Source organism: Zootoca vivipara, chromosome 4 (genome assembly GCF_963506605.1).
Source record: "Zootoca vivipara chromosome 4, rZooViv1.1, whole genome shotgun sequence".
NCBI lineage: Eukaryota > Metazoa > Chordata > Lepidosauria > Squamata > Lacertidae > Zootoca > Zootoca vivipara.
The window spans coordinates 51,912,705-51,924,470 of NC_083279.1; the positions used below are offsets into that span (position 1 = coordinate 51,912,705).

At 40.8% G+C, this 11,766-nt stretch overlaps 1 protein-coding gene across 1 annotated transcript; it reads left to right on the forward strand.

Moving 5' to 3' along the window:
* The first annotated feature begins 687 nt into the window (after positions 1-687).
* MIS18A (MIS18 kinetochore protein A) lies at positions 688-10,397 on the forward strand. The gene is made up of 5 exons (XM_035114778.2): positions 688-914; positions 1,519-1,585; positions 3,689-3,811; positions 5,845-5,938; positions 6,494-10,397. Exons 1-5 carry the CDS (start codon positions 716-718, stop codon positions 6,572-6,574), a joined length of 564 nt encoding a protein of 187 aa, XP_034970669.1. The 5' UTR covers positions 688-715; the 3' UTR covers positions 6,575-10,397.
* Positions 10,398-11,766: the final 1,369 nt, after the last annotated feature.

Here is an 11,766-nt window from a genome sequence, read left to right on the forward strand (position 1 = left end):
CAATAACCTCCCATCTCCCTTTTCCACAAACTGACTACGAAACAAACACGAATGTGGAAGGGGGGGGGCACTGGAGACTCCACAAAGGAGCAACAGCAAATGTCTTTTCCACTACACTGGAGTCAGTAGTTTTGCAGGCGCAGTGATACCACTGCTCTGCGTGTGATGTACTTTCTACTGCCATCTCAACAGCAAGAAAATGCACACTGCAGGTTTTGCTTTAAAAACCTGCACAGTGTGCATAGTCTTGCTATTCTTACTAGCAGTTGCAGCTCTCGCGGTTGGTTGGTGGTACTGGGAATCGTGTCTGTCAAAAAGGATGTGAGACCCCTCCCCCCCCCAAAAATCTTCAGACTTTGTATTTTAGATTTTTCTTTCATAACTACTTCTCTCAGAATTTCAGAAATCACTCCCATGCAACCTCGCAAAGGACCCTCAGAGCGCTCAAGGCAACCGCTTCCCCCGCGTTGCTATGGTGAACTACGCAACCTGCCCGACCGAGACCCTTCCCTGGGGCTAAATCACCAAGAGCCACAGCGCATGCTCCTACACGCTCTCGAACGCCGCGGAGGCCACCGACTCCGCCCCTTCTCGGAGAGGAGGCAAAAGAGAAGGACTCCGTTTGCGTGCTAGAGCGGCACCGCGTTGCGTCTGTTATTTCCGGTGCTGGAGCGGAGGGGAGGGAGGGGCGCGGCGCGGGCGGCTTTGAAAGAGAATGGCGGCGTTCCCGGTGGAAGACAGCACTCTCCAGTTGAAGGAGGCGTCCCCTGGCAGCCCGGGGCCCGGAGACGGAGTGGAAGCGGAATCCGAGGAGCTGCCCATGGTGTTCCTGTGCGCTGGGTGCAAGCGGCCCGTAGGAGACACGCTCGGCTGGGAGTTCAACGACGAGGACACCAACTGCATCTTGTTGAAGAGTGAGCGACGAGGCGCCCGCCCGCGCGGCTATTCACCTGGGAATCGCTCTGCGCCCGCCCGCACCGCGGGTTTCCCTCGCGCGGTTCCTTCCCGTGCGCGTGCAAATATTTGCGCCCCCCCCCCCAATAAACCAGCATTCAGTGGCTCCTCTCTTGGCTTTGTTCGCGCCCTTCTCGTGTGCTTTAGTCTCCCTTCTTGTGGCGGTTATAGGCTGCGCCATCACTTGAATTATCTGAGCGACTTAAAGCAAAGGCATTGCAATAAAATAACATGAATATGGTGAAGCTGCGGAACGAACAACAAAACACTTTAAAAGGGAGAACGGGGGAAAGATTGTGCAGTGCTAGCATTGCAATCCTATATTTGTGTGTGTCCAGCCACTTTTGAATTTCCAAAGTGATTTGGAATCTGCATTAAACTTACTCCTTGCCACCCAGTTGACCAAAGCATGTGGGCATTATTGTGCCCCTTAGTTGGGACAGAGGTTTTTGCCAACCCACTTCAGTGTTTTCCCATTCTGTGTTGGCGATAAATAGCATAATTGGGCTGGGAGTACTTACAGGAGACTACTTTTTTACTAATCTTACATCTTTTGATTTTCAGATGTTACGCTCAATGTTTCAGTGGACAAGGAACAAAAACTTTCAACCCGAGCTGGCGAATATGGCTGGTAAGCAGTGAAAATCCCAAAATGAAACAGATCTGTCTCACAATAGAGCTTTATGCTGTAGAAGAAAGTCAAAAGAAAGGTTTGCCCTAAAAGTAACCATATGGGCTAATAGACAATATGTTTTGACAACTTTTTATTAGGAAGGGGAATAGGAAGCCACTTTAGAGCAGTTTTTTTGTTTGTTTTTTTGAAGCCATCTGTTACTCATACTGAATCTTTGAGGAAGTATGGAATGTACATCTTATTACATTAGTGTTTTCAGGATTTTTAGGAGACATTCTTTGGGAAGTGTGTGCATAGATCAGGCATTCCCAAACTGCGGCCCTCCAGATGTTTTGACCTACAACTCCCATGATCCCTAGCTAACAGGACCAGTGGTCAGGGAAGATGGGAATTGTAGTCCAAAACATCTGGAGGGCTGAAGTTTGGGGATGCCTGGCATAGATAATAAAAATACATAGGTTAATGATCTTCAGTACTTGCTACTGAGTTGTCGCTGCTTAAAATATTTACAAGTGTTCAAGAAAATTAATTTCCACACAGAGTTTTGAATCTGTTTGAACATTCAAGCTACATGGTTTTTGCTTATTGACTAATACTAAAACTGGTTTAAGAGTTTGGTTCACATCTGCTAACCATCACTATGAATACAGTAGTTGATTTGTTTTGGTTTTTTGTGAACCTGCGTGAATGCAGTGCATGGGAATTTGCACCTTATGACCAAGTCCTTTAAAAAAAGTGCCCATACAGTCCTGAGAAAACCATTTTTTAAATATTGCTTTCAGTCAGATAAATATATACAACTTGCCTTTAACACTTATTTATAAATAAAGAATGTGTTGGTCAACAGGCCTTTTAATTGAGTCATAATCAGTGCTTCGGAAGGACTGGTTCTTAAAATGTAATGCAGTGGTTGGAATACCCAGCAAGGACTTGAATGCGGTGGAATCAGCTATTATCAAAAGCACGAAGGTCTGGGTGATCAGACCATGGCTGGGGACTCTGCTGGGTAGCATCCAGGAAGCACAAGAAGGCTCTAATAGGAGTGGGTTTCCAAGCAGCTTCAGGTTTTAGGGTGATCCCTCTGACACATTTGGCTGTCCTATCTAACATGGATGCCTGGCCTATCCCTCTGGAGACCATAAACAAGGGGCCCCAGTACAAACCAAGGCAGTTCAGCTTCTCCCTTATCTCATATCTCTCAAATAGGCCCCAAGCTGGCTGTCTCCAGGGTGCCTGGCATTGTATTACAAAGCATCACATAGTTTTACATTTTGCCTGCCTGCCTGCCTTTGCCCAGACTTGCTTGGTTGTTGTGTCTTCTTTATCATGAAGTGGCCTTCACATGCACTTCACACACACAGCTGCTTCTGACTCCCGTGGTAATCTCTTGGCCTTCCCTGTAAAGGAAGGTCACCCACGCATAGTCACACTAGGCTGTCTTTGATTTATGATCTAATTAAGTTGAAGAGCAAAGAGGAGAACCGGAAAAAAGGTTGCAATGGTATTAGGTTTTTCAAACCAGATTAATACAACAAAGTATATAAAATAATTCTGTCTGATTGCAATAACTATTTCAGACTAAATTCATATCTTCACTGCATTGCCACAAAATCCGTACTTGGCTGTGAATACCAGTGATTTTGGAGCCAGGCATTAAGACACAGACCAACCTAGAGGAGTGTTGTGAATCATAGAATTGTAGAGTTGGAAAGGACTCCTGAGGGTCATCTAGTCCAACCCTCTGCAATGTAGGAATCTCAACTAAAGCATCCATGACAGATAGCCATCCAACTTCTGCTTTAAAACCTCCAATGAAGGAGAGTCTGCAACCTCCTGAGGGAGACCGTTAGAAAGTTCTTCCTGATGTTTAGTGACGATAACTAGGAGCAGGAAATCCAGGTATGCTGCTAGAAGCTCCTCAGAAGAAGGACAGGGTAAATCCTTTTTATTTAAAATATATGTAAAAAACAACTTTCCGCTAATTGTTTTATGCCATTTGTTTAATTTGCACTGGAAGTGGTACATTGATGTGTTCTGAATTACAACATGAACATGTTAAAATGGTGTTACATATTTTCTAAGTGATGCTTTGCTTTACAGCATGCTTGAAACCTTGTTTTGCACTGGGTGCAACATGACCCTTGGAAGCATTTACAGATGCACTCCGAGACATCTGGATTATAAACGGGATTTATTTTGCTTAAATGTTGACTCTCTTGAAAGGTAAGCAAAGCAATAGTTCTGTTTACCTTTCTTCTGATGATAATTGATTATTTAAATACTCTTAAAACTGGACAACTTCCTCAATACTCCAGGTTATTTCTGATGTGTGTAAAGTTTTTTGCGGGGAGGGGAGGAACAGTAGCGCAAATATTTTTCTGTTCCTCCATGGAAGAAAAAAATGAATCAAAACTGACCTTTGTTTTTGTTTGCATTCGGCTAGGTAACAATGAGGAAAACATCAGTTTCTTCCTCTCTTTCCCCACTTCCACCCCATCCCCCAATCCTTTAAGTTTAACTATTCTGTGCGATAAATACCCGTCATTTCCAGAGATGAGAATTCATTGACAATTGCTTGCAAGTAGCATTTTCTAACACAGAGATAATAGTGTGCATTGTGTTCTCTGAAACATATCCAATTACCATACTTTCCTTAGCAACCATTGAAAAATTGTCCTTGAATGCATGCTTGGGTAACTACAGATAGAGGGTTGTGATCTAACTGTAATTCTCATCCATTCATTCAGATGTATTTTGAATTATTTTTTTTTCATTTACCGTAGGTTTGTCTTCACAACATGCATTTTCTTTTTAAACCCATCAGTATTTATTGATGTTTTTATTGATCTCTTTGTTGCTATTTTTGATACGTTGTGTTCCACTTTGCTATTTTTTAATGAAAGTGCAGATTATAAATCTGTAAATAAATAATCTGCATTGCTCAAAATTCAAGTATTATGCAAATTAATACAAGCATAGCATGGGAGCGCAGTAATAAGTATTGCAGTGCATCATTAAGTTATTTTGGTGTTTTCAAGAACTGACCATTTTGTTCAGTTGGTATTAATTTTAGGCATTGCACTTGTAAAGTTCTAATTGCTATCCCTTTTAATTTAATTATTGAATGCATTGATATCTTTAAGGGGAAATATTTAGGGTGAAATCTTCCCAAGGCCGCTAAGAAAAGTCAATAAAATAAATATAGATGACTTGCAAGAAAGGGGGGGGTTACATTTCTTGAATTGTATGTAAAGGCAAAATGACACCTAGTCAGAGCGACCCCGGAACATCCCACGCAAGCATCCCTACCTTTTCCAGAAGCTGGCGTGCCAAATGGCTCATTCCACCCACATGGTTACTGGGTTCTGGCAGGCTGTTGTGTGGGCTCTGGAGGCTCTTGCAAGATCTCATAGGGACATCCAAGATCTTGTGAGATCCTCCCAGAGCCTGGAAATAATTTTTAAGCTTTCTGCCTTGCGAGCGTTTAATATGTGTGATTGCATATTGCCATCCGCCAAGCGCAGAAAGCTGCAATCATGCAAGTTAAATGGACACACAAGTTGTGAGTTAACTGTACAAGCAAATACCAGTATTACAAATTATACCAGTAAAGTAAGGATTAAAGCATGAATCTATCATAAAACTTTATCAAGGCAATATCAAGGAGAACAGAAATGTTGTTAAAATACTCTTTAAAATCACCCATGAAGGGGCCGTGTGAGGAGAAACCTGCCCCTCATACATTCTGTTCTGAGCTGGCTTGACCTTGAGGCTGAAGAGGAACATTCCTGTTAGGGATTGGGGATGCACCAGAACATGTTGCTGCAGATCATCACTTGTCATACATCTATCTGGAATTTTATCACCTGCCATATGTAAATAGCCCTACATTCTCAGGTGGACCTTCACCCAGGTAACCTGGCAGGCTCTACTTATAATGCAGGTTCTCATTACTTAAAATAGTGGGAAGGGGCCAACCAGTCTGTAAATAATGTGTGCATTTCAGTTATTGAGTATTAATAGTCATGAAGTGTGCATGCACACAAAAGCTCATACCAATTGACAAACTTAGTTGGTCTCTAAGGTGCTACTGGAAGGATTTTTAAAAATTTGTTTCAACTATGGCAGACCAACACGGCTACCTACCTGTAACTAGAGTCATGACTGCTGTTACTGGTAAATGATTATTCAGTTAATAAATGCTCACGCTTTTATTGGGTGATTGTGATGTTACTTATAACTGTACAATTTCCAAGTTATACCCTAGGGTCCTCGGAACAAAAAGCTGAAATTGATGAAGAGCCTCTAACGCTTGAAAGTCGAGCTAGTTTAGAAGAGTCACTAGGAAGGGTAAGATGGTTATTTTATGTTTTATGTTTTACTTTTTTCAGATGTGAAAGATGGTGTGATGATGGTTCCTTCTTAAAATCCCTCTTCTTAAAAAACACAGTAGAACTTGTTAAGGGAAACGGGGGAGAAAAGAGACATGAGATTCTTTCTGTACTCTTATATGAGAAAATAATGGTCATTTGCAACTGGGGATGCAGATATGTTGAAATATGCATGCAGCTGCTGAGTTTTCCATGTCGTTCTGGCTGGAGATCAATGTGCAAATGCAGCCCCAAACAAGATAGATCATGCTGTCATCCTCTGATGATGCCAGTCAACCAGAAGGTTGGTGGTTCAAGTCCACCCAGGGATGGCTGTGGGCAGGATTCCTGCATTGCAAAGGGTTGGACTAGATGACTTGCAGTCCGTTCCAACTCTGCGATTCTATGATCTCTACCATATGGGGGAGGGTGACATGCATTCCTGTCTTCTGTGATCCTACTCATGACATATTGAGGAGGCAGGATGTGCAACATCTAATGTAAACTAAAATGTTTCTCGCCCCTTACTTAACAGGCAGAAACGATTTTGAAGGCATTGGAGCAACGATTATCTGTAGTTGAATCAAGTTTTGCATCTCTTCACAACATTGGCTGAATAATTATTATTGATATTACTAATCATATTGACACTTGAAGTATGTTGAATCACTGCTGGAGTTGTCTGGTTAAAAACACGTGTTTCCCAGTGTCCTAGAGGTTGAAAATGCAGACACCTGAGGAAGGAGAATACTTATGGAAAGCCAGACATCCTTTGGAAATTCTGGTCATGAATTTAAAAAATCATCTTTTTTTACTCTCATCTTTTCTAAATTACTGAAATGCAAATATTGTTATCAATATTCTCTTGTACCTTTTCTGGTTTTATATTTCTTTTATGATTTTTCACATTGCTTTTGGCAGATTAGGAACAAGTGTGGCTAACCTGCTTTTTCTGAAGAAGAATAGCAGCAGTAGGGTGTTAGCTGCCTGATCGATCGATGGAATAATACTTTCATTTATAATAGCTGCTGTTTACTCTTCTGTTAGTTGTGGGTACTGATATAATGAGCAGTGTTGGCTGAGCCTACATCTGTGGAAGTTGTTAGCTTGTTTAAATGATTTAATTGTTAATGATTATATTCCTGCCTTTATTATTTTCAAGAATAAGGTTTAAATTTCACAGAAGATGCTAGCAGTGGCCCGATGAGAATTTCAAAAATTAAAAAGGAGCAAGTGATACTTTGACTGTACAGTATTGTCTTTTTGTAAATAAAATATGATAGAGCTCTGCTTCAGCTTTATAACTGTATTGAGTACAAGTTATTTAGAAAGATTTGAATAAATGTAAATACTTAGTGGTGTAAACGTTTCATTAAAAAATTTCTACAGCTGAACTGGAATTTAAAACTGTTCAGTACAAGTGTTTTATTGCAGGTCTTTGTGCTCATTCTTAATCACCTAGTCCTCCAAATTGAAGCTTCATGCCGTTTGCCAAACTTGAATGCCTTTCATAATTCCAAATAACCTAGGTGCCATTAGTCATCACAGAGTTTTCATTATGCTGCAGCACATTCTGTTCACATCTAATTGCAGCACATCATGCTGTTTCATCCTTATTTTCTCTTTCTTTAAAAAAAAAAAGGAAAACAGGCACCGTTCAAGAAAAGGCTTTTACAAAATAGATGCTTATATATAGTAGTAATTCTAGCTGTAATGAAGCTGGAAGCTCAAGCAAACATTACCATTTCTTTTCAAGTTAATTTGGTAGGATTTCTATCTTGGCATGTGAATAAAGCTGAAGGTAATTGGCTTCATTAAGTTATGGAAATTTGCAGATTGAGAGTTTCCTGTCCCTTACCGCCCCTGTAATCACCTCTTGCCAAAAAGTATGACCAGACAATCCAGGAGGAAACCTTCTGAACAATTTGGGATTGGGTGTATGAGATGGGGGGCAGGACTTGGCAAGAACTCAGCCTAGTTTTGGGTGATTTCCCCCCCTCCTACCACAACTTATTGCTGTGCCTGTTACTGTTCTTTGTGCCACTAACATGTAGCCCAGATGCTTGTAAGTTTTCCTGATCGTGTTTATGACCATCGGATATTTTCTTCAGTGTAAGAAGATGCTGATTTGGATCAGATAACAAGGGTAGCTGGTTTCTCAGATGTAAATGTAAAGCAATGTTTTATTCTCAAAACAAATTTTGAAATAACAGCTTTTCATTCACCCAAATGAAAGCTGAAAACTGGGCTGCCATTGCTGATTTTTTTTTTCTACATTTGGAATCTTGATGCAGGTTTTTAATATGGACTATTAGGATTGCTTTATTGACCACGAGTGGGACTTACTTGCTAATAGACATATAGAGGATTGTACTATAGAGCTGTAATGTTTTAGAATATATGAATATACTTCTAAAATGCAGAAAAGAAACTGGATAAATATAAATCTCTTTCAAAGACGCCACTAGTAGATGCAAGCCAACAGTATCCTTTCTTCCACATGTCCTATTGAAACGTATGCATGGGTATTCTAAGTAAATAAGGTTGAAGCCTGGCTGTGACTGAAGTGACATATATAACAGTGTTTGATTTTGCAGTGTATTTCTCAAAATCTGATTTAAATATCTTTGAGCTGATGAAATTTTTAATTGTTTTACTTGTGAGCCGTGCAGAGAATGCAGGGTGATCTATAAATCAATAAAAGTAGCATACGGTAGTGTTAGATAACAAAATTTCAATGGGTAGTATCATGTCTTCATTAAGTGAGCATTATCTTCTACATTAGTTCCCTGCACATGTAGAATGGGGTGCAAGGCTGTGCCCTTGCTAGTTGCCCTGTGCCCTTGCTACTTACCCTGTTCCTGCAGCATCTGCTGGACTTTTTTAAAAAAATGTAGGTGTTTCATCTGCATTAGAATGATAAAGAGTCACATGAAGATTCACTAGATGGCCCTATATGTCTGTAGAAAACTTAAACTATAGGTTACATGCACAGGAGCAATATGAGTTGGGAAATGGGAACCTTCCATGGTAAAGGGCAAGCCCAGATTTACATTAAATCCTTAATCTAATTTAACACCTTTCCCCTCTACTTCATCATTGCAGCTATAATAATAATTATTATTTAACAAAATGTATATACCACTTGATGGCAATAACACCCCCCAAGCCGTTTACAAGAAATATTAAAATTATCAATTTAAAAAAGTTAAAAACAAGTAATTAAAACATTTAAAAGATAATTAAAGTTAACACTAGACTAAAGAGATTAAAACACGTCAACATCCAGGATTCTCTAAACAAACTGGTTTTAAGCAGGTGCCAAAGTGTATAGCGATTGGCTAGTGATGTTTAACAATCGTATTCCTGGGGAAATGGGAATTGTAGCTCTGGGGGGGGGGGGTATTTTGATTGGCTAGTGATCTTCAGATTATATTACAGGAAGCAGGGTTTTCATTTCAGTCTGCAAATTGCATGCAAATACTAACCTGACTAGTTTTCTGCTTTAATTAATGGCTTTATTAAAAGTCATTAGAAAAAGCAGATGTGATGCTGTGGCATGCAATGACATTGGAAAGTTATGGAATAAGGTACTGCTTTGCACATTCTTAAGTGAGATCACACTCATTGTGCAGTTCCTCACACGTTTGCTTGTTAGAGCATTGAGGGAGGATGTGGAATAATGAATTTGTAAGCAAGTACAAAGTTCTAATTGTCTTGCAAATTGAGTATATAGAGCAAATTGCTCTTGTTGAGAAGATACAAATAAGATGGCCTACTGTTCCTTTAAATCCTGTGAGTTCATTTAAAATATGCTTGCAAAATAGAAATCCCCTATTAACTAAATTCCATGGCTGAATTAAAACACCCACTAGTCCCAGAAGCAAATGATCCAACATAAAACCCTGTTGAAGCCCTGGTCTCGCTATGGAATGGCAAGATGAAACAAGTGGTTGATATTATTGTGATGGAATTCTACTCAATATTGATCCAGAGCAGATTCCAATGTATAGTTAGCAGAGTAAAAACTTAAGCACGTTGCAAAAAATATACCAGAGGCAATTGTATTTCATCCAGCTGAGCTTTACTGCTACTGAAGGCAAATGAGCATAATGATCACAAATACAAAGATTCAGGATTGGCACTGCCCATAATAAATCCAGTTGCAGCAGACTTAACTTAAACTTGCAATAAGTCTAAAACCTTAACACTAAACATTCTATCTACAGAGGTAAAGGTAAAGGACCCCTGGACGGTTAAGTCCAGTCAAAGGCGACTGGGGTTGTGGCGCTCATCTCGCTTTCAGGCCGAGGGAGCCAGCGTTTGTCCACACACAGTTTTCCAGGTCATGTGGTCAGCATGACTAAACCGCTTCTGGTGCAATGGAACACCGTGACAGAAACCAAAGCGCATGGAAATGCTGTTTACCTTCCCACCACAGCGATACCTATTTATCTACTTGCACTGGTGTGCTTTTGAACTGCTAGGTTGGCAAGAGCTAGGACAGAGCAACGGGAGCTCATCCTGTCGTGGGGATTTGAACTGCCGACCTTGCAATTGGCAAGCCAAGAGGCTCAGTGGTTTAGACCACAATGCCACCCACATCCCACTATGTACAGAATACCATACCAGAAGGAACAGAGTAGAAAGAAAGTGAAACCCAGGCTCCTTCTGGCCTATTATAGTCAGCCTGACCTTGACAGAAGAGATAACAGAACTAGTTTAAGCCAGCTGTACTCCGCTTCTCTGAACGAATAACCCAATCATCACGAACGTTCTGCTTGTTTTTTTCACACAGAGAAGCTTCCAGAACCCTCTTGAATTAAGTAGAATAGGAATTATCTACACATCAGATCAATACTTTCTGTACTAAGAAATGCAAACTGACAGTTATCGCTCCTGAGCATCCTCTCTGGCGTTTTGGAGCTCAAGCACCTCCTTGGTACTCTGAGGAGCTCTGGACTATGAAACAGGCTGGATGAAGATGAGCACCGATGGCTCAGGGCTCACTCTGAAGCTGACCAAGCACTGGTAAGAACACATTGAGTTATCGCCCAATTCCATATAGCACAGCGCAGCAAAGCGCTCAATAGGCATAGTAGCCATTTTTTAAATATACTTTAACTAAGTGCAGCCCACTCTTGCCTTCATTGTTGCACAATGGAATTTCCCCTCATCTCCATGTGTGCCCCCGTGCTTTCCCCAAATCTACTATGGAGGGTTGGGGGGACGGGACCCAGAACAGATTTAGAGGGTTTGCAAGGAGAGAGGATAGAAGTTGAATTCCACAGCCACAAGTACTTGCACTAGTGAAAATACTTCGTTGAGATACACCCCCCCCCAAGAATGCAAAGGCATATTTTGTCAACTTGTTATGTCTCCCATCATTGTTTCCTCAGCCCAAAATGTTTTCCCACTTCTCTTTGCTTTCCAGTCAAGCAGGTGTGCCTGTTAGAGACTCCCTCTGATAACAGTTCAAAACATGAGTTCCTCCCCTTAGGGAACTTTAAGCTAATAGCTCTAAGGAAAGAGGGGAAAGTTGTATGAATTATTCTTTGTGGAACTAGTGATTCAACTCGTTAGAAGCTGAGTGACTAAATGCTTACATACAATCTCATGAAAACATAAACACTGTAATGATAAAATATCTGACAACTCTTCATTACGCTGAGCCAGTGACCTTGTAATTGAACTATGAGTCTTATCTTCCAAGCCCAGAGACAGCACATATCCAGCCACTTCTGTCCATTATTTAGTTCAATAAAACTTGGTTCCATCAAAGCCCAGAAGTTTCTGCATTAACTTCAA

What these genes read in the sequence shown, in the direction of transcription:
- MIS18A (XM_035114778.2), top strand. Translation starts at nt 716, where the DNA reads ATGGCGGCGTTCCCGGTGGAAGACAGCACTCTCCAGTTGAAGGAGGCG. An exon ending in CGAGCTGGCGAATATGGCTG is followed by an intron (nt 1,586 to 3,688) that starts GTAAGCAGTGAA and finishes TTTGCTTTACAG; the next exon opens with CATGCTTGAAACCTTGTTTT. An exon ending in AATGTTGACTCTCTTGAAAG is followed by an intron (nt 3,812 to 5,844) that starts GTAAGCAAAGCA and finishes ACAATTTCCAAG; the next exon opens with TTATACCCTAGGGTCCTCGG.